This window comes from Taudactylus pleione, unplaced genomic scaffold (assembly GCF_031769625.1).
Source record: "Taudactylus pleione unplaced genomic scaffold, aTauple2 ptg000216l, whole genome shotgun sequence".
In the NCBI taxonomy this organism is placed as follows: domain Eukaryota; kingdom Metazoa; phylum Chordata; class Amphibia; order Anura; family Myobatrachidae; genus Taudactylus; species Taudactylus pleione.
In genome coordinates, this window is record NW_028284618.1 from 3,040,470 (window position 1) to 3,063,787 (window position 23,318).

At 47.2% G+C, this 23,318-nt stretch overlaps 1 protein-coding gene across 2 annotated transcripts in view; it reads right to left on the bottom strand.

Moving 5' to 3' along the window:
• Positions 1 to 23,318, bottom strand: part of SLC39A12 (solute carrier family 39 member 12) — a 90,521-nt gene that overhangs the window by 49,665 nt on the left and 17,538 nt on the right. Inside the window, exon 7 of one of the 2 annotated variants that reach the window (XM_088478642.1) lies at positions 20,873 to 21,040. In XM_088478642.1, coding sequence (XP_088334768.1) covers positions 20,873 to 21,040 — 168 coding nt within the window. Of the gene's footprint in view, positions 1 to 20,872; positions 21,041 to 23,318 lie in introns of those variants that run through there. The other variant, XM_088478641.1, reaches the window with a different exon arrangement.

Below are 23,318 nucleotides of genomic sequence, written 5' to 3' on the forward strand. Positions count from 1 at the left end.
TGACAAAAGTTTGGGGATTAATAAATCGATAATGAAGCAACATTGTAAAAAAACAAAAAACAAGCAAACACAAACTTACAAGCTTGTGGGCCAAAAATAAATTACACGGATAAAACCCAGAACCCCAAAATGTTGTATGCCAAAAATACAAGGGCCCTAAAAAAAGGCACACAGGTGTGATATGTGTATGGTGACATCAGCAGGAACAGGTAAAGACAACCCCCAAAAATACCCTAAGGCGAAAAAAAGACAAAAAAAATGGGGACGACACATGATTACATCCAAACAGTTTGGGGTGTCCAAAATAAACTTTAAAAACATACCGTTCTCCAAAACGAGACAGCCAGAAGCCACTCCCTGGACCACCTCGGAGGTGGCTACATTCCCCAACCCGAGGGGCAAGGTGTTTTCGCCATCCTGGGAGGGGGTATTTGGAGGAGGTACGGATGGAGGAGAGGGGGAATTGGGCTGGAGGGGAAGTAGGCCAGAAATTTCGGCCACAGGGTCTGGGGAGGAGGGGGGAATAGAGGAATTGGGGGTTGGAGAGAGGGGCCGGGACCGGCGTCTTGTGTGGCGATGCCGCCGTAGTGTTTGCTGTGCCCCTAAAAAATGACCAAAAAATTGTTGTTAGTTTCAACAGGAAACAAAATAAAAAAAACAAAACAAAAAAAAAAACACAATAGGACAGACATGAAAACATGCACATGCAGATATGACTACAATGACTCAATAGGACAGACATGAAAACATGCACATGCAGATATGACTACAATGACTCAATAGGACAGACATGAAAACATGCACATGCAGATATGACTACAATGACTTAATAGGACAGACATGAAAACATGCACATGCAGATATGACTACAATGACTCAATAGGACAGACATGAAAACATGCACATGCAGATATGACTACAATGACTCAATAGGACAGACATGAAAACATGCACATGCAGATATGACTACAATGACTCAATAGGACAGACATGAAAACATGCACATGCAGATATGACTACAATGACTCAATAGGACAGTCATGAAAACATGCACATGCAGTTAGGGCCCACAAGATAAACTTGAAAACCACAGTCCAGAACACTTACTTTCCGCAATCTGCATGCGAAAGCATGCCAGCAAGCGGGGCGTCCGCCGGTGCAGGTCCGACCACCTGCGCTCCAGCTGGCCAATATGTCGGCGTGAGCCGAAGGAGCGCAGGCGTCGACGTACCTCCGCATATGCGGAACGCTTGCGCCTGTTGGAGATGGGTGGAGGCTGACTGGTGATCCTCCTGTCCATCACCTCCGTCAGCACCAGCAGTTCGCGCCTGGTGAATGCGGCGGATCTCATGATGGCAATGGTGTTTTTTTGACAAAATATTTTTAATAAAGCACCACAAAAAAATTTGATTGGCTAATGTATTTGGGAAATTAACAGGACCAATTCTATTGGTTAGTGTATGAGTCATGTGTTCGACAGGGCCACAAATCTCTTGAGAGTTATGATAGGCTTGATGCAGTGACATGCGTAAGCAAATTTAAATAAAGAAATGAACCACAGAAAAATTGTGGGGAGACAAACAAATAGAACAATTGTTTAATTGGGGCTAACATGTCTTTGGAACAATAAAAGCGAAGGTTTCAGCCGTACGTATTCTGCGAGCAAATACAAACACGGACAAGATTAAAGTTTATTGCATTGTGTTGAAAAAAAAAAAACAATTAAGCTCATTGATACATTGATTGGCATGATACGATTGAGGGAGGTAGGCCGAAAAAACGAGCAGGTAATCGGAATCTGACAGTCCCACTTCCGGTTTGTACTTGTGCGTGCGTTCCCTTCAAGCCATTTCGGGGATGTACGCTCGCTATTTGGCACTCTCGTTAGTCAGAGGAGGGGTCGCCTGAGTTTGGGACGGATTTTTAGCTGCGTAGGAAAAAACGAGCGAGTGCTTGAATTTAAATATTTTTTTACGTACGGCGAACGTGCGTACGCCCACTTGCGAGTGGGTCTGAATCAGGGCCATTGTCTTTACAGTAGAACTGCAGGTCCCAGAAAGCCTCCCCCACATGCTGGTACTTGGAGAACCACAAGTACCAGCATGCGGGGTATTAAGGGCCTACTGGGACCTGTAGTTCACCTGTAAAGAAATGTTGACATAAACACACACACACCGTACACAGTATAAGTTTAATCTATACATACATACATACACACTCACACATACTCACCTACATTCCCTCGAATGGTCCCCTTGTCCAGTAGGCATCCATGGTCTTCTTAAAATAACAAAACGAAAAACGCGACCCTTGCACTAAGTAATAACCATCCTAACAAGGATGGTTATTACTTCCCGAATTAAGCGCTCAGACGCGGCTTCCTCCTTTGAAGGTCAGTGTCTGAGCATTCATAGGCTGAGAGAGATCAGCCCCTGCCTCTCAGCCAATGAACGGCTCCCTCCATTGAACTCAATAATGGGAACCGCAGTATAAACTTTGGTTACCCTGCGTCTCTCCATTGAGTTAATTTGAGGGAGCCATTCATTGGCTGAGAGAGGTGGGGCTGACCTCTCTCAGCCAATGAACGCTCAGACACGGACCTTCAAAGGAGGAAGCCGCGTCTGAGCGCTTCAGTTGGGTAGTAAAAATCAGGAACTCCAAGGACCTGTCCAGTGGTGTTAGTGAGATGCTTTTAATTAGATCTTGTATTTCATTTCACAGTAAGCCACTGGCACACTAAAACCCTGGAAGTGAACATCTAGTAAGTGAAATTGACAGTTAAGGCAGCAGTACAACATACATGTATTCTCATCTTTACATAGCAAGTTAAGCATGCATCTTTAGATATGCTACTATAGATCATTTACATAATCTCTCAGGTTGGCAAACAAAAATGACTGACAGACTCAGTCAGACTGCTTCACAGTCACAGGTTATCTCCTCTCAGCTTGTCAGATGATGGCAAGAGGGGGGAGGTGGTGGGTGTCATAGTTTAGTCAAAGCTCAAAGGGCCATTCTAAAGTCTCTGCTCATTACATCATGTGTCACGTGACTGTGGTTGCCATAGTAGTCATACACAATTAATAGCAGCCTGAAGAGAAAAACATGGGAGGGTTAAATGCCATCATTCTTCTCATAGCTTGCCAGAATGATTTATGTTAAAATTAGCACACCTCATATTTTTTCATGGTATTGCTACTTTAATTTTTGGGTAACTTCTGAGTTTTGTTCTACACTGTTGTACTTTTGGAATGTGAGCCTACAACAAATCATCATGTTTAGATACTAGACCTATTAGACCTGTGTGAATTACTATTTAAGCAAATGTTCGTCCTAATTATCACTTAAGAAAAATGCTATTTAGCAGTTTCCATTGCTGATGGTCCCCTGGCTAGAATGGTATCTTGTGTATCACGGCTGTTCATTGAATTTCAAAATAAAGGTTATATGTTATAAGAACAAATGCCTTGTACAGGCATATTTTGGAATAGGTTTCTCATCCGTGCTACAGACTGGCACACGTTATGTTTAGAGATAAATAAAAAAAAAAAAATTGGATGATAATTCAGCTTTAGGATTAATGTAAATTGTATCATTACTCTGTGTAATGGATCATGGTTATATCATGTATAAATATTATATAGAAACTGGTTAATATAATTCCTAATTTGGAAAATCTAATGCAACACAGGTAAAGCAATGGCTGGGCGACCACATCTATAAAACCTCCATGTTTCCTAAGCTGTAAATGATAAAATAATGATTAACTGTCTTTTCATCCTCTCACTAAATGCCTGTATTCCTGTTTCTTATACCTAATTCTGAAAATTAGGCAATGAATATAAAGTGTTATGGTGCACATCCACTTGCGACATTACTGAGCGATTGCACGATTACGACATTGTAATCGAGCAATAGCTCAGTAATCGTGCAAATTAATGTCGGAAACGTCAAGCGATGCGCGCTCCCGCTGGTCGTCTACGACATCAATCATCGCCCGAACATGCTGGTCAATCTGCCGATAACGACAGATTGCCCATGTTCGGGGATGAGGGAGGGTGCCTACACTGAACAACTGAACGTTCAGTCTAGGCACAGCACAGACTGTGAAACGACTGCACGATTACAACATTGTAATCGTGCAGTCATTTCACAGTCTTAGTGGATAGTCACCTTTAGACTACAAAAGAATGTAAAAAGCTAATTAAAGAGATTTTTCTAACTTTCTAAATCTCCCCCTTAGTGCCTTTAAACATTCATTTTATCTTACATTTTCCTACAATTCATTACCTCATCTTCAAAATCGCTGTGGGGGGGCATCCAGAATGGCTGCCAGTCACACACAGGTTCACAGCTCTCAGTATTTCATGTGAAGCTAGAGAGAGGATGATTTTACCCTCCATACTGAATTCAGAGGGGTGTTCCAAAACCTCTCTGCTGCTTACTATATCATTTGTGGTTGCAATGGTAATCACATGGCTCTGTTATAAATCATTAATTACAGTCTGAAGAAACAAAACAAGGAAAACAACAACATTTCAAAATTCTTTTTATAGCTTGCCACAGTCATTTATGTAAAAAAATCCCAGTAATTTTTCTGAAATCACTGCTCTTATACTATAATTAATCCATTCAGCCAAGTGTTACATAAAAGTCAATAGCCAGACGGTGTAATTGTTAGCATTACTGCCTCACAGCACTGAGGTCATGGGTTCAATTCCCACCACGGCCCTAACTGTGCGGAGTTTGTATATTCTCCCTGTGCTTGTGTAGGTTTCCTCCAGGTGCTCCGGTTTCCTCCCACACTCCAAAAATATACAGGTAGGTTAATTGGCTCCCAACACAAATTAACCCTGGTGTGTATGTGTGTGTGCATGTGATAGGGAACATAGGCCCTGATTCAGAGCCGGATGCTCTGACCAGAGCGCTCGCTCTGAATCAGGGCCCACCTCCATTAAAATGGAATTGCTATTGAAGCTGCGATTTTGTATGCTGCGGAGGAGCAGAGCCGGATTAATGGGGAGGTGATAGGGGCGGTTGTCCCAGGGTCCCCACAAAGAAAGGGCCCCCAGATGTCCCCAACAGGGGTTAAAGTGGTCCGGAACGTGAGACAAAACCAGTTCCGCCTCCTTCGGCCAACTTGAGCCCGGCGCCGCAGGGAGGCTCTATTTGCAGGGCGCCCGCTGAGATTTTCTTACCAACGGGCACCCGGCTCCCTCCCCACAGCGCCAGCCGGAGGCCGAAGCTCACTCCTGAGCTCCGGCTTCAGCAGTGTGCAGTGCACTATAGGAGAGACGTCATGACATCTCTCCCATAGTTTCGAGTAGCCGACGGACCGGAAGCAGCGGATGCGGGAGCGAGGCTTTAGGTAAGTCTGTTTTTTTTTTCTGTGTGTAGCGGCTTCACTATAGGGGGCACTACTACAGGAGTCATTACTACTGGGGGCTCTACTACTGTAGGCATTTCTACAGGGAGCATTACTGCTGGGGGCATTACTACAGGGGAGCACTGCAAAAAAGGCACTAATACTGTGGGCTCTGAATAAGGAACACTACCACTGGGGGCACTGCCACCACTGGGGGCACTGCATAAGTGGCACCACTACTGGGGGCACTGCATAAGTGGCACCACTACTGGGGGCTCTGCATAAGGAACACTACCACTGTGGGCACTGCATAAGGGGCACTACTGTGCATACCCCCGTTTCGTCCATTGAGTGTGTGTATGTGTGTATATATATATATACATATATATATATATTATATATATATATATTTATTTAACAGGGGTCCCCACATGTTTGTTGCCCAGGGGCCCCCACAGACCTTAATCCGGCACGGCGGAGGAGTGATGGCTTACAAAATAGCAACCTCCCCTAACAGTACTGAGACACCCACTGTAACCATGAAAAACAGCACCGCACCTGTGTACACATTTACAGTCTATATGCAGGTTTTCTGATAATAGGCCATGTGAGTAACTCTATGGTCATGCATCACGGGCATTGGGCTGAGATGCTAGAGCAATGTTATGTACGTAGGGGATTGTAGATGCCTACTGCGACATCCCCCACAATGGCATCGACCCACCTGTGTTTTGCTGACCACTCCTCCATTTCCTCCCCCACATGGTGCCTTCCTGTCAATCACACTGTGATCCTAGAAGATATGCGTGCAGGATCACAGAGGGGGCTTGGCGCATGCGCATTTCAGTGCATGCCCACACGCAGTTCACCGTTAATTGCTCAACTGCGTAAAAATCGGAACAGCGTACATCTCTGAATGAGGCCCTGGATACCATCCACGGTTTCAAGGGGAAGTAGTCAGCATCCCACAGTCAGGGTCGCGGGGAGACTTAGGGGGAGAGCTAGGGTTAGGCACTAGAGGGAGGGTTTGGGTTAGGCTATGGGAGGGGAGGGGTAGGGTTAGGCTGCGGAATGGGAAGGTTAGAGTTAGGCTGCGGGAAAGGAGGGTTAGGGTTAGGCTGCGGGATGGGAAGGTTGAGATTAGGCTGCGGGACAGGAGGGTTAGGCTGCAGGATGGGAAGGTTAGGGTTAGGCTGCAGGATGGGAAGGCTAGGGTTAGGCTGCGGGACAGGAGGGTTAGGCTGCAGGATGGGAAGGTTAGGGTTAGGCTGCAGGATGGGAAGGTTAGGCTGTAGGATGGGAAGGTTAGGGTTAGGATGCGGGACAGGAGGGTTCAGGTTAGGCTGCAGGATGGGAAGGCTAGGGTTAGGCTGCTGGACAGGAGGGTTAGGCTGCAGGATGGGAAGGTTAGGGTTAGGCTGCAGGATGGGAAGGTTAGGGTTAGGATGCGGGACAGGAGGGTTAGGCTGCAGGATGGGAAGGCTAGGGTTAGGCTGCAGGATGGGAAGGTTAGGCTGTAGGATGGGAAGGTTAGGGTTAGGATGCGGGACAGGAGGGTTCGGGTTAGGCTGCAGGATGGGAAGGCTAGGGTTAGGCTGCAGGATGGGAAGGTTAGGGTTAGGATGCGGGACAGGAGGGTTAGGCTGCAGGATTGGAAGGTTAGGGTTAGGCTGCAGGATGGGAAGGTTAGGGTTAGGATGCGGGACAGGAGGGTTCGGGTTAGGCTGCAGGATGGGAAGGTTAGGGTTAGGCTGCAGGATGGGAAGGCTAGGGTTAGGCTGCGGGACAGGAGGGTTAGGATTAAGCTCCGTAATGGGAAGGTTAGGGTCAGGGGCATAACCAGAGATATGGGGACCCCATAGCAAAATTTCCTCGGGGTCCCCATAGGTCTGCCTATACAGTGCACCTGTAGTTCTCATTATGCAATACCCCCTGTAGTAGTGCCCCTTATGCAGTGCCCTTATACAATGTCCCCTGTATTTGTGCCCATTATGCAATGCCCCCTGTAGTTGTGCCCTTTATGCAATGCCCCCTATAACAGAGCCCCTTATGCAATGCCCCCTGTATTAAAGCCCCTTATGCAGTGCCCCTTATACAGTGCCCATTATGCCCTTATGTTGTGCCCCTGATAATGCCCCTTATACAGTGCCCATTATGCTGTGCCCCCTGTACTGCCCCTTATGCTGTGCCCCCGGTAATGCCCCTTATGCTGTGCCTCCGGTAATGCCCCTTATGCTGAGCTCCCTGGTAATATTCCATATGCTGTGCCCCCGGTAATGCCCCTTATGCTGTGCACCTTCCGCTGTGCTGTACTAACCTGTCTTCACGGTTGTCAGCGCTCCAGCTTCACTCCAGCATCTGTGCCTGCCACTGACTGGATCTAACTAGATCCAGCAGGTCGCACAGGCTCCTCACATGTCGGGTGATGTGGGTGACGTCATCAAGTCACCCACACACCCGCGCACTGCATCACTGGGAACGCTGGCCGATCAGAGGTCTCTAATCACTTGCAGAGACCAACGTTCCCAGTTGCACCAGCAAATTGGCCGGCCGTGCTACAGAGGGTGCAGGGGGACGCCTGCTGTGCTGGTGGGCCCCCTAAGCTGCCAGGCCCCATAGCAAGTGCACCCACTGCACCCTCTATAGTTTCACCACTGATTAGGGTTAGGCTGTGGGACAGGAGGGTTAGGCTGCGGGACAGGAGGGTTAGGGTTAGGCTGCGGGACGGGAAGGTTAGGGTTAAGCTATGGGACGGGAGGGTTAGGGTTAGGCTGCGGGAGGGGTTGGTTAGGGGGAGGGTTAGTGTGAGGGTTATAATACTTACAAAAATCTGGCAGCATCCTGACCGTCGTGATCCCGTAACCAACCCTTTCAAGTACCAGGCAAGCCAGAGCTATCCTTTACTTTGACCAGAAAGTATTAATGATTTTTCCGAACCACAGTTGGCAAATACATGCCTACCAGGTGTTGGGAGGCCAAGACTCATGTTCTCCTCTCTTTACTCTTCCACTGCAGGTTCCCATTCAGGACAAGAACCTACATTTCATAACTGAACTATATACAACAGGGGCAGTTTAAGAGAGAAGGGGGAATAAAAATTAATGATGTTAGAGAGGAGGGGGCCTATGTGCAAACTCAATGTTGGACCCCTACTCTCTGCAGTTCAGAGAGGCAAGGGGCCAACATGGAGTCTCTTTGTTGAGTTGAGAGGAGGGGGGCTGGCATAGAGCTTTTTGCAGTGTAGAAAGGGGGGCCAGCATGGGCTGGTGATTTCTGCTGCTGCTGCACGCCGCCATGGGACTCCAGAGAGGTGAGTATAATAATTATACGTGTGCAGATTGTATGATGTGGGCCCCCCTGCACCGCACACCCTGTGCCCATTATAGATATGCCAATTATGTAAAACTTAGTTAAAATAAAAAACATAGGGTCTGATTCAGCTTAGGACGGAATTGCAAAGCTGCACACAAGACATCACACCTCCTGCTGCATTACTTATCCGAGCTACGTTGTACAACACAAACTGGATAATCTGCGGGAACATCGGCCAGCTAAGTGACCCATGGGGGTCACGCAAGCCGGGCACTGCAGATGAGAAGCCGAAGGAAATCCTGGCCTCTTCCCTCCCCCCCAATGACAGTAACATGCCACAGTTTCGGGAAACGGAGGCTGGCGCCGCCCTCTCCTCCTCCACAAATGGCAGCATACTCTCAATCAATGACAGTCTGCTGCCAGTCTGCATGCGGGATCGCAGATCCGTTCTGCACATGCGCAGAACGGGTCAGGCGCCTGCGCAGATAATTCTGCACTAGCATGCACTGCTGAATCAGGCCTAGAGACTGTAATTATGGTAGGTAAGAATTAAGTTAAAACTCTTTCAATAGGGTTTTACAGTGCAATGGAACCAAAATGTGTACTGCTGTGATTAGGGATGTGGTCCAAGATGTCACCATATATAAATTTGATATACTGTAGAAAAAGATATGATTGTATATTAACCGCTCATCTGAGATGAGAAACCATAAATGTTGTATTCAGCAGATTTACTGATTTGATTAATAGCAGACACTGATGTAAAGAAATCTTAATACATGTTCAATTAATATTACAGATTATTGTTGAATGAAACAATTATTCAATATTCCAACTGTGCAAGTGTTGATTTTTAAATGTGCAACCTTAGCACAACCTAAGCCAAGCACAAACCATTGTACTATACAGTATACGCTGGCCTTTTATCAGATTTTGCAAAATATGTTCACTGCGTGGTATAATAATAATGTAGCAAAATTCAATTTAACAATTTAAAACTAAATAAAACAATCCTCACCAACTCTGCTTATAGTGTAACAGGGGAAACAGAATATTTTTAAAGTGCATTCTACCAAACATAAATGAGGATAATTCTGAAGATTTGTGCAGCCGTAACGGTGTGACTGCATGACACTCGGTGGGTGCTGATGTGAGATAATGAAACCCATAGTTGCCGGCCAGGTCGGGACTGCTATGGGCGGGGCTTTACAGTGGTGGGCGGGTCTGGGGTGGCAGTGGGCGGGACTCGGTGGAGGTGAGCGGGTCTAAGGGTTTGACGACACAATTGCGTCATTGTGGCCCCACCCCCCCACTATTCAATGCTGAGATTACTGGCATTGTGAAGTGGGGGCGGAGCCACAGTGAAGCGATTCAACGCGACTCACATCATCGGCTGCCTGTGCCACCTTCTCACTGAGGAAGTGGGCGGTCAGGTGGCCCAGGAGTGCCGGGAGACTTGTCCACCTTTCTGGGTGGCCTTGAGTGTCACCCGATTTTTGGGAACCTCCCGGCCATTCTGGGAGGGTAGGCAAGTATGGGTAAAACCACAGGCTGAGCGTTAGACAAAGGGAAGAACAAGTTCCCCAAACAGCAGACTAGTGATGTTGGGGATTCAGCATGATTTACCGCCGGCCGCGGCTGCCCACCAGAGGAGGAAATCTCGAATGTCCATTAAGGTAAGTATGCTGACCTAATTCCCCTACCCTAACCGTCCCTTATCTTAACCACCCCCCCAAGTGCCTAACCCTAATCCCCCCTCTTCCCCGCTGCCAAACCCTAAGTCCCCGGGGGGGGTGCCTAACCCTCACCTCCCCCAAGAGTGCCTAACCCTAACCCCCCCTTCCCCTAGCCTAAACCTAACCTCCCCCCCAGCGGCTGTCCACGCCCGGCTTACCTTCGATCGGTAAACCGGGTGTCAATTTGTTCTACTGTACTGTTTATGGGACTGTAGAATCCAGTAATATACAAATCTGCTGTGTTCTGTGAATGTTTAGAGTAACTAAAACATTCAAGCTTGCAACATGAGATTTATTGAAATCCAAAAGGCAATTCTACATTAAGCTAATACGCATTTGTTTATTGCATTCTAGGCTAGAGGAAGTTAAGAACAAAGCAATCTAGAATTCTGTCGTAAATCATGTTTTGTTTAGAAGCATTAAAAGACCTCATAGTGAGTTAGTTAATATAGCATAGAGCTAAGCACAGTGCTAGGTTAAGAGATTACAACACGTAAGAGCTCCATAAAATAAACAAAAGGACTGCAAAGTTATGCCTCTGTAATCCTTAAATGAGCTCAAGTGTATTATTATAAATTATGTAATAGAAAATGCATTTTAAATCTAACACATTACTTGTACAGGTAAACAACTATATGAAAGTCATGCTTTTCTGCTTACGTTGGATATTATCAGTTGTGTAAGAATAACAAATAAATAATCTACTACAGGTAGTAGGATTCATTTTAATGGATAAAAACGTCATCATATAATTCTAGGAGAGTATCTCAGATTAGGGGCAGAATACAGCATCACCAGGCCCATAGTAACATTTGAGGATGGCCTGACAATGCTATGTTCTGCCCTGGGTGTGAGAGGGAATCAGTATGAAATCCCGGCAGTCGGGATACCTGCTGTCAATATAACGACAGCAGCATCCAATGCTCAGGATCCCGACAAGGGTCCGGTAAGTATGGTAACCCTCCTCCCTTCCCCTAACCCTCTGTTCTTGAATCCTAATACTACCCCCCCACACACCCTAACCATCCCCGTTAGTGCCTAAATCTAACCCTCCCCCCTTAGTGCCTAACCCTAACCCCCACCCCCCAGTGGTGCCTAACCCTAACCCATCCCCAGGGGTACCTAACCCTAACCTCCCCCTCCCCTAGCCTAACCGTTATCCTCCCCCGTGACACCTAACCTCCCCCCCCCCCGCGAGCGCAGTTAAGACCTAACCATCCCCGCTATACTTATGATCAGCAATCTGGCTGTCGGGATTCCGCCGTCAGCATCTCCACTACTGTCAGTATTGCAGCGCCCGTCTTCTGACCGGGTAGTGGCATTCCGGCGCCGGGATTTCGCCAGTCGGGATGCCGGCTGTAGGTATAATAACTGCATCCTGTATGCAGGCTCGGATTCAGGGGGGGACTAAGAAGACACCCATACCGGGTCCACGAACCCAGACTCACTGTTCCAGCTGCGGCCGTCGGCAGAGGAGTAGCGTGGAATCATGTAGTACATGTGCTAGAGTGATATTCCACAGGGTGCACAGCTTATTACTGCAATTACTGACCCAAGCAGCTATCACTGGAGTGGGAACACCTATGGGAAGCTCCATTCTCAGCTATGCTCCTACTTCGCAAATATACATTGCACCTATATGAATTATGAATGTGAGTACTACTAATCATGTTCTGTCTACAACCATTATTTCAGGTCTCCTAATACAGTATTTTTTAAAAGACCTTTCACATAACACTTTGTGGTCATGTCTAGGAACACCTCCATTACTTTAATAGCAAAGCAGTGACTTTTTTTTAAACTCATACCTGCCAATAATAAAAGGAGAGGAGAGAGGTAGTGACAGAGGCCAATAAGAAAGAAGAGGGGAGGGACAAAAATTTGATCAGAGAGGGATAGTGACAGAAGCCAATAATAAAGGAGAGGGGAGGGGCAAAGAGCTGATCCCATGGTAGATAGGGGAGGGAATTAAAGAGATGAGAATGAATGTAATCAATCTGATAGGAAAGGGGAGATGACAGAAGATGATCACAGAGCAGGGAGGGCTGGAGGGCAGGCAACCTGGGCAGCTTGAGGGAGCATGAAATGTAGAAATGGATCTCAGATTCATAACTTATTTAGGATATAGACCAAACAAACTGAGACAAAACTAACAGGTGGCCATCATACTGTGCAGCGCCCCATGAATTCGGGAACCCTGGATGGTGCCCTCTGTCCATTTTGGTGCCTGGACCTCATGCTCCACTGGAACCACCCTCGCTACTCCCCTGGCCGCCGGAACCCATAGCCACCGCCCAGCCCCAGCTCCCTTGTAGCCTGGCCCGGGCAGCGCTAGGCTCTTCCAGGTGGCCCGGGCCAGGCATGACCTTTAACTCTGCAACGTGGCAACGTGACATCATAGGTCACGTCGCCGCGCGTCTTCCCTGCCCGGGTGAAAGTGGATAGATCCCTGGCCGGCCGCCAGGCAGGCTGCACCACTGTGGTGGTAAGGAGTTGAGGCTGCCGTTAGGGATGGGGCTGGGGGCAGAGGGTGACAGGGGCTGGACACAGAGGAAGGTGAAGGAGGCTGGGGGCAGAGGAAGGGGAAGGAGGCTGGGAGCAGAGGAAGGTGATGGAAGCTGGGGCAGAAAGTGACAGGGGCTGGACGCAGAGGAAAGGGGAAGGAGGTTGGGGCAGAGGAAGGTGATGGGGGCTTGGGACTGAGGATGGGGGCTGGGGATGGAGAGGTGACTGGGGGGCTTCTGGGCTGAAGATGGTGATGAGAGGCTGAATTTGAGGAAGGTAATGAGGGGCTGAAGACTAAAGATGGCTGGCTACAGACACCATCCCTCCTACTTCTGAGGCATCCACAGCACTGTCATCAAGAAGACCTTGCAAGAGACGGCAGACAAGAACTACAGCCTCCATCATCAGTGACATAGACACAGTGTGGTCATAGTCATAGTGTATTTTTTATTTTATTTAAAGGCTGGCATATCTTTCATTTAACATCATGCTTTACATATCACACATGCAGGGGAGGGATGTGTGGGATCGGGGGTGGTGGTGAGAAGGTGGGGCCCACAGAGACACTAATCATCTGTGCCTGAAGATTAGAGGCCCCTTTCCTAGGACAGCTACCTATGTGCTGCTGTGGTTCATTATTATACTGCCCCCACACAAAATGAAGAGCCCGATAAGGGAGAAAGTTGCAAGCTTCATATGTTGACAATGATTTTGGAAATCATTTTGAGCAAGCTGGTATTCCAATGGCAGGAGAGCTGGGATAGCAGAAGAGGAGTCCAGACTTTACTTAGGTTCCAGATCAGGAGGCATGAGAGGTGTGCAGGCTCATATCAATGTTAGGAGGTGTTGCAGGACTCAAATGTCAAACCAGAGACAAGGCCAAGAGACAGGTCATAGTCAGGGATACAATCAAGAATACAGGAATACGGGATTAGGACCAAGAGCTCCATAGGCTGGCACAGTGTCAGTGCCAGAGTTGATCTTAAAAAGAGCCTCTGGATGGATGAGTGCTGCATGCAAGCACAATGACACATGGACCAAGCGCCTGGGCTGGATTCAGGAAAGCTGTAGACTGCCATTTATTTTCCTAGTGCAAGTATACTCAGGACTTCAACATGAATGTTATCAGGGACAAGGATTAATCAATCATATAGAGGGCCTAAACGCAGATTCCTGATGCTTGGGAATCTGCGCAGGCGCCAGACCGATTCTGCGTATGTGCAGAACGGGTCTGCGAGCCCGCACGTAAACTGGCAGGAGACTATCAGTGACTGACAGTCTGCTGCTAATTGGGGGCGGGGAGGGGGCGGCGATGCCCTATGTTCCCCCGAAACGGAGGCGTGTTGCCGCTGTTGGTGGTTTCCTGGCTACTTCATCTCAGCTGCGGCGGCCGGCTGTGTGACCCCACGGGTCACCTTAGCCGGCCGATGTCCAAGTATCCGATGCAGCTACAGACTCCTTCCCTTGTGTACAGTACATTGGTTGCTGCTGAATGTGCAATGTCTGATATGCCCACTTTTAGCGTCCTTACATGCCACCATCAGTCGCACCATCAACACTTGTACCTGTCCTAGATCAGGTGCAGTTTTCTTACCACGGCCTCCTATGTGGCTGCCTGGGTACACAGTTGGTGGCACTGACATGCCCACAACGCTCCAATAACACGCCTACCAAAAGGACCATTTTTGCGTGCACTACTAGCCACCTCCCAGGCACAACCCTGGAATGCCCATCGCTTTTACACAACATATCTCATACCACGTGCCTAGATCGCAACAACACCTTTGTGTGCAGGGCCATAGAGAGAGGTGCCGGATACCAAAACTGTAGGGGGTGTGGCCTAATCACTTTGGGCGTGGCCAAGCTTCCTACAAAAAAAAGTCTTAAAAATAATAATTGTGTAGCCGCGCGCCACCAGAAGGGGCCATGCTCCCCTCAGGCAGGAAGAGATCCAGGAGGAGGGGCACAATCAGTGCGATCACTCTCCCCCTCCCCTCTGTCATGCATAGGAAACGAGGTGGCTTGATAATACTTTGGCTCATGGGTATGAACAGGAGCTTAGGTACACTAGTGACAGTGTAGGAACCACAGACTTGTGATATGCATGGATACTGGACTGGAACAGGAGTGAACAGACCAGGGGCCTGATTCAGAGCTGAACGCTCTAACCAGAGTGCTCGCTCTGAATCAGGGCCGTCCTATTTAAATGTGGAGCAGCCTTTTGGACGCTCGCATAGCTGTGGGTTACCACCCACAGCTTATGCGAGTGTCCATGATGATGGTCGCGATGGTCAAAGACCATCGCGATCATCGGGCTTGCGACGAGACCCTGCGGTAGGGTCTCGCTTCCGCAAGCCCAGGAGTGATTTTGGCTCTATCAGAGCCAAAATCACTCCCACTGACATCATTACTGATGTCAGTGGGGCCGGACTCAGACCGTAGGCGTTCCCATGGGAACGCCTCCGTCTGGCAGCCACGCCCCCGGCACGCCCACCAAAGGGGGCGTGCTGTCACTCACCATCGACAGCACGCCCCCTTTGGTGCGAGACCCTGAGCGGCGTATTTCTCGTCGCTCGCCGAGTCTCGCGCATGCGCACGAGGGAGCTCCCTCCGTCGTGCGCATGCGCATTCGCCCAACATCGACCCGCTAGCGAGCGACCTTTGCTCGCGAGCGGGTCTGAATGACCCCCAAGGTCCACTGGGCAAAACCTCATCTAGTGACCTGTGAAGGCCAGTAAGACCAGGAATTGACTCCAGGGACAAGGAACAGTATAGTACTGATAGATAGGAACTCAGGGCCTGATTCAGACCCGCTCGCGAGCGCTGAGCACTCGCAAGCGGGTCGATGTTGCTCAAGTGCGCATGCGCATGACGGAGGCGGCTCCGTCGTGCGCATGCGCGAGACACGAATAACGACGGCCAAGCCGTCGTTATGGTTCTCGCACCAAAGGGGGCGTGCTGTCGATGGTGATTGACAGCACGCCCCTTTGGTGGGCGTGCTGGGGGCTTGGCTGGCCAGACGGAGGCGTTCCCATGGGAACGCCTACCGTCTGGGGCCGGCCCAACTGACATCACTAGTGATGTCAGTGGGAGTGCTTTTGGCTCTGATAGAGCCAAAAGCACTCCAGGGCTTGCGGCAGACGAGACCCTACCTTAGGGTCTCGTCCAAGCCCGATAGTCGCGATGGTCTTGACCATCGCGACCATCATTTTGGCCGCTCGCTATAGCTGTGGGTGGTCACCCACAGCTATGCGAGCGGCCAGGAGGCCACTCCAAAAAGTAAGAGGGCCGGCCCTGATTCAGAGCGAGCGCTCTGTCAGAGCGTCCGGCTCTGAATCAGGCCCTCAGAACTCAAGCTAAGAATCGGAGCATTATGTAGTCAGAGCACAACTTGTGGAAGCTGTAACTCTGGGACAGCTCTGACGCAAGACCTGGAACTGGAACCAGTGAGGAACTCAGAAACTGAGAGTAAGGATAAGTAATACAGTTTACTGAATACCTCAGTGCACAGACCATATACTGCACACTGAACCCTAGCCCTGGAACCAGCACCCTTCTCTGTACCAGCCCAAGACAATAGCACACAGTGCAGGTAAACCAATACAAGGTTAGCACAATAGTATAACCTGATAACCTGGAAACCACTGAGCACAGAGTAAAACAGCATAAGTATCTTGCATGCATTGTCCCAGCTGTATGGCAGAATGAAGACCGCGGTTGAACTCGCCGGCTCTGCACTGCGGAGTAACAAGTAAGTATGCAGTGTGGAAGCTGTCGCGCTGACAGGAAACTATATGCAGTGGCAGATGGGAAGCGGTATTCTTGCTGGCTGAGATGAAGTGGTTGGAGCAGTCTTGTATGCAGCGTGGACGATGCGGAGCTGATAGGTAACAGAACACAGCGGCAGATGGAAAAGTAGTATACTTGCTGGCTGAAGCGCATGGTTGGAGCAGGTCTGTATGCAGTGTAGACGCTGCATCGCTGACAGGTAATGGAGCACAGCGGCTGGTGGAAGGCAGGTCTGTATGCAGCCTGGAAGCTGCGGTGCTGGCAGGTGCGGATACTCAGCTCAGATGATAAATAGTGAAAATCCACAAGTAGCAGATAGAGTCACAAGTGATAAGATCGCAGAATACAGAAGTAAGGACCTGATTCAGACTCGCTCGCAAGGTGCGATCGCTCGCTTGCAGAAAGGGGCCGGCTATGTAAATTAAGCGCTCGCACTGCGTCGCGTAAGGACGCCCACTGTGTGTTAGCGAGCTATGGCAAAGTGCACTCTCAAGTGTCTGAAGACGCCCCCTTGCCACTCGCAACACACGTCATCTCCGGGAAATGTATGATTAATCGGGAGCCATCGGAGCTGCTCGCAGCCCTTGGGGTTGCCTTTCCCCACCGCAAGCACTGTGATCAGTGCGGGTTGAAATACATGCAGGTTACGTGTACAATGCTGCTACTTTGCTAATTATGCATGCCCTTTAAACGCCGTTTTGGCGGGCAGACATACGCCTGCGTTCGCAACACCACTCCCCACATGCACCTTCCCCTGTTATCACCCACAAACGGCGCTATCTGTTACTCAAAGCAGCGACCTGATAAGTGACTTACGAGCTACCAAAAGCAGATCGCAACGAATGGCTTGCGCACGCACACTGCGAATTATACGCATGCGCAGATGGGCGAAAATCGCTCAGAGCAAGCAATCGTGCCTTAGCGAGCGGGTCTGAATCAGGCCCTAAGCCTGGAGCCTAGATCTCCTGGGTAGGCAATGGGTTGCTCACAGGAACTGGTTTAAATAGGAAGTGGTCAATAGCCATTGGTCTAGCTGACCAGGTGAGCACACAGGTGCATTCGTTAATCACAGGGAGGCGTCCCTGGGATGTCTTGGAAACTGAAATAAATAAATGTCTGAGTCTGTAAGAAATGCTAAGACCCAGATTCGTGACAACCTTGCACATCAAGTGCAGTGTCCCTCCAACAAGCCCAGGCCCGGGTAATTAGTACCTGCTTTTCCCCTCCCTCAGTGCCCCTGTTTGTGCATGCACTCTGTGTAACGCATGCCCTGTTGGAGTTTATGCGAATTTTGGCACACTGTTCAATTACGTGAACATCGGAATTGCTTGCGGCTCTGAATCCGGCCCACGATGTCTCTTTAATTTGCATATAGATATTTATTAATTTCTGTAACAATTGATATACATTCATCATCAAGTATTAATTTCTACAGTAGACTAAACATCCCTCAGTCAATTGCTTTACTCAGTACAAATAAGTTAATCTACAGGCTGTTCAGAGTCGCATACAAAGATTTGGGGCTAAACCGTTAATGGGGCGTTCACACATAGGAAAGTGTGCGGTAGGTGTCCTGTGGGGGTGGACACAGAACTGTGAGCGATTCAGAAGTGAGCGTCCTGATGTGCTGCTATTGCTAATGGTTACTTTCACATATAGGACAAAAGGATGGTGCAGCTTCCGACTCTGAATACAGGAGAAACATTTAAACTGTTTTCAAGAGATGCGGTTGAATTACGCTAAGTGCAGAATCCTGCCCATAATGCTTGCAAACAAGCAACGTTTTAGGGAACTGACAAATTAAAATGTAGTGTCATTCATCGCCAATCAAATACACAGGACCATATACTGAAAGACTCCACAGATCACAGTGCAGCATATGGTGTCACAGGGCACTCCCGAGTAAGAGAGAGCATCACAGTTTGATTACTAGATTACAGAAAGAGCATTGGCTTGGTCAGGTAGAGGTCACACTCTGTACTTATACTAGATGCATCTTTGTATAGAAGGACTAATTAGACAGGTATTGTCATTCAGTGTTGGACTGGATTATAACGAGCGACTATTAATGGGTCCACCCTCACATTTCTTTATAACACATATAGACATTTTACCATCACTGCCTGTCTATTACAGTAGATAGTACGCTATATTTTAAATGCAGCACTATATTATGATTCTTAGGTGAGCAAAATGTTATCATGATCGTGGCACAGATCTACAGGCAGCATTCACCTTATAAAACAGGTAAAAGAAAATACATTTAAAAGTCTTATCTTTGCAGAATAGCTAACGCATTTCTCCACTTTGTATTGTTTCATCAGAGGCAAGGTATTTCTATAACCATTCCAAAGCCCATCGGCAACGAAAATGGCACTTGTTATACATGACATAAAGCAGCAAACATTTGCATTAATAATGTGTAAACTATAAATATTGAACTTTAATCTACTTTGGTCCTACCAGATAACATTATCATTTTAATTGTGTCCTCCAAAATTTGCTACCTAAGACAAATGTGTCACTCCACTACCCCTGACCCTTGGTGCTTGGCCAGCCAACTAGATAGATAATTCGCAAATTGCTTGGAGATTAGTATGGGGAAGGAAGATAGGAACATAAGTGAATGGGAATGTGATAAGACTAAAAAACTCTTAGGGGTAAATTTACTTAGAATCATGTCTGGATGAGATGCCATTCACGGGTAACTTAGCCTGCTTTTATGACACAGCTCTTCTCTGCAAGTGACAGTACTCATGGGGTTTCTTGCACTTGGAGGGCCACCAGCCAATCAGCAACCACTACTATAGTAACTGGCTGCTGGTTGGCTGTGAGTGGCCTGGCTGTCAATCAACAGCCAGGCTGATTATGCTTAGGTGGGGGGGGGCACGCATTTATTTTGCTCTGATTTTTAACTCTTCCTTAACTTTTACACACACAGAAGCCTGCACAGGTCACACTGATCTGTGCAGGCTTCATGTTCAGGAGTGCTTGGCCATGGTCAGACAGAGACAACATGGGGAAGAAAACACAATTAAGCATGACCATACTACAGTGGAAATATGAGCCTGTCAAGCATAATGTTTAGTAAATTTGAGCATTTGATCTTGAAAAACTGTGACGAATTCCAGCTATGCCAATCGTGTTTAAACTCGCCCAAAACATGATTCTTAGTAAATGTACCCCTTATTGTGAATCGATGATCTCAGCTTGCAGTCAACCACATAGAATCCTCAAAGCAAATATTTTGTCTTATTAAAACCGATTTTATATATAATTTATATATATATATATATATATATATATATATATATATCCAGTGAAATCCTGCACTCACATCAAAGAGTTCATCAATGGGGTGCTTCCAAGATCAGATTTTTACACTGATCCAATCAGATATCCAAGTTTTATCAAATATCGACTTCTTCGGGGGTGTTTAATATCCGAACAGATATGCCCAGTCCCCCTGACAAGGGAACTGAGCACACATGCAGAGAACAGTCATCCTCACTGAATCGAGTACATCTGAGGAATATTAATGCAAAACCATTGCCCCAAGAAAGCTTGAAACACTCATTGGAAATTAAGCGTATCAAAAAGGAGTGATTTATTTAAACCAGCAGTGGCCAGATAAAGAAGTATGTATTGGGTATATCTGTTGGGATATTAAACACCCCTGAAGAAGTTGATATTTGATGAAACGCGTTGGATGATAATGCAAAAGTGACCAAAAGTGGGCTAACTTGCTGTTAAAGAGCTCTTACTCCTGAAGAGGAGGGACATCACGTTATTAACATCTAGCCCATATAGGTCACTCTACATGTGCTATGTAAGATATTTAACCTTTTTAATTTTTATAATAAATAACTATGAATCAAGTATACAGAAACTGATTATTGCATATTTGGGTGAAGTCTGGTGTGAGGGTCTCATTGTAGAAACAATAAGAAGAACCTTATCCTCCAACTTCGACAACTAAAAGAACACTGAAAGACTTAACAGGACACCTAAGGCGTTATTGAACTATTATAAACAAATTGTGTAGGCGCACCTTAAGACCCCCCAATCCCATATATACATATATATATATATATATATATATATTTATATATATAGTATATATATATATATATATGCATTACAAAAAGTAATACAATCTCCAAACCTGTCTTGTAGATGATACTAGCAGAAAGCAAAGTTTGTTAATGAGGAAAAACCCATGAATGCCGCCAATCATCCCCATTATCTTCCATAAATATTGCTTTTCCTCTAAGTAAAGTTCTCCATTTTGTCCATGATGGTCATGGGAAATATTTTCATGTATACCTAGAACCTAGAAAATTGTGCAAGGAAAATGGTATTAAGAATAGAAACATTAAATTTCAAGTCTGATTTTCATATTAGACCATCTCATGAATTAGGAGTGTTTGTGTTATTTTTTGTTTATTGAATTCCCTTTTCAAAATGTATAAATTAATAAGTCATAAAATGAGCCTTCCCGTGATGCACTGTCCACGCCTATGGCATGTGACGTTAGCAGAAAAGGTTCACATTCACCTGAAGAGAGGTTTTTACTGTGACAGCTTGTGTGGCTGCAAACAGATATGACGCAACCCTTTCTGGTTGTATGGTGATTATATTCTATTAATAGTGTGTTTATAAAAGCTTGTATATGCACCCCCTAAGTCCGGGCCGTGCGGTGAGGTCAGTTAGTGGGGTAACACTGACTAGTATCAGAGCCATATATGAATCTGCTGTCACAAACTGAACCATCCAGGTCTCTCCTGTCTTACACGGTCCGGGTAATCAGATTGCCCAGAGATCGGGTTAGCACATGAATGGACGCACATACCTGTAACAGTAGCGGGCTTTCCCTTTTGCAGCAACTATGCTTCCTTTGCAAGGCTTCAGCGTGCCGAACACTGGAGTTCCCTCCAAAACCAGCTATGGGCGCAGCCATGACAGTGCGGGTCAGCTGATCGATCAGTCTCGGGAGCCAGCCACCGGTCATGTGATTCTCTCAGCCTATCCCCGCACAGCCAAGGGTATAAAGAAAGCTCCTAGCCAGTGCTTTGTTGTCCACAGACCTGCTAAGTACTCTCCTGTGTTTATCCACTGCAAGCTTCCATTATCTACAGCACTTTCTGGCTCTGTATCCCAGCAAGCCTGTGTAGCTGGTTCTGCATCTCAGCAATCCTGTGTAGCTGGTTCTGCTCCGTATCCAAGCATTCCTGTATAGCTGATCCGCATCCCAGCAATCCTGTGTAGCTGGTCTGGTCTGCATCCCAGCAATCCTGTATAGCTGGTTCTGCTTAGTATTCCAGCTTTCTACGTAGCTATCTATCTGTCCCATATACTGGGCTGTCCCATTTGTGCTTTAGTCCTCACCTAATTGTCACATGAGGAAGAGTTATATTTGGCCTCCCAGGTTTTGCCTGAGTTCCCCATACCGTAACACTACAATACAGTCTAGTACGGATTCACACATCACCACATCCGTAACATCTGACCCACTTGCAGAGATCACCACCCACACACAGATCCCCCCAACACACAAATTCCCCGTAGCACAGATCCCCCTCATGCAAATCTCCCACTAGCTCAGAAGATCCCCCCTAGCACAAAAGAATACCCCCACACTCACAGATCTCCCCCTAGCAGCGAACCCTCCTCCCCTTTTTCTCCTTTGTGTGTTTCCTCTCTCTGCATATTCCAATTTCCTTCCCTCCTCAGTGTTGCTGCTGCTGATTAGGGATTGCCATTTATGGCGATTTCGAATGTTTTTTCCCATCGATGGGGAGAACCAGATGGTTTCCCTCCATCGATGGAAAAGCATAACTGAATAGGTTTTTTTACATGGTGCTGGGACAGCACCCACAAAGCCACGCCCCCAGTTCTGATTGGCCCATGGGCCAGTCAATCATAGAACAGGGATGACCATCAGTTGGTGAAACCATCGATGGTCATCCATTGCAACGTTGGTTACATCAATGGCCACTTGCTAGTTTGCCATCGTTGGTTACCATACCTATGGCCATCCCTAGCTCCGATGCCTGAGTACTTCCTGGACAGGTCAACTGATCATCAGAGGAGTCCATCAGAGCTCAAGGCACACCCCCTCTAAGTAAGGCTCTTTTTCTCTGTGTTTTATTGGCTTCTTTGTGGCCCAGCTGAAGGCTGTGTCTGAGCTATCAGAGGTGAGGCTGAGCTCTTACTGCCTCATCTCTCCCTGTATTTCCAGGGAGTACTGCAATATTGGTGAGTTTTGCCTATAAAAACAATTTACAAAATCAGAATAATACAAAGAAGATATTTATAAGTTAAAATTATCTTCTTTGTATTATTCTAATCATTTTTATAGTCAAAACTCTGCAGACTGACAGGGAGTATGACAGAGGAGGCTCTTCCTACCCTAACTGCACATCCCTGCCCTAAATATACATTTGCATGGCTTCTTTCAGTGCACTTGGCACAATTTGTCCGCCAAGTTCAAGCAGGACGCCCACTTTGCAGCCCTTGACATTATTCCCAGATGATCAGTTTTCCACTTTTTTAGATTTGTGGATCTAACTGAAAATTCTCATGGTGGAAACCAAAAATATCACTTTGAA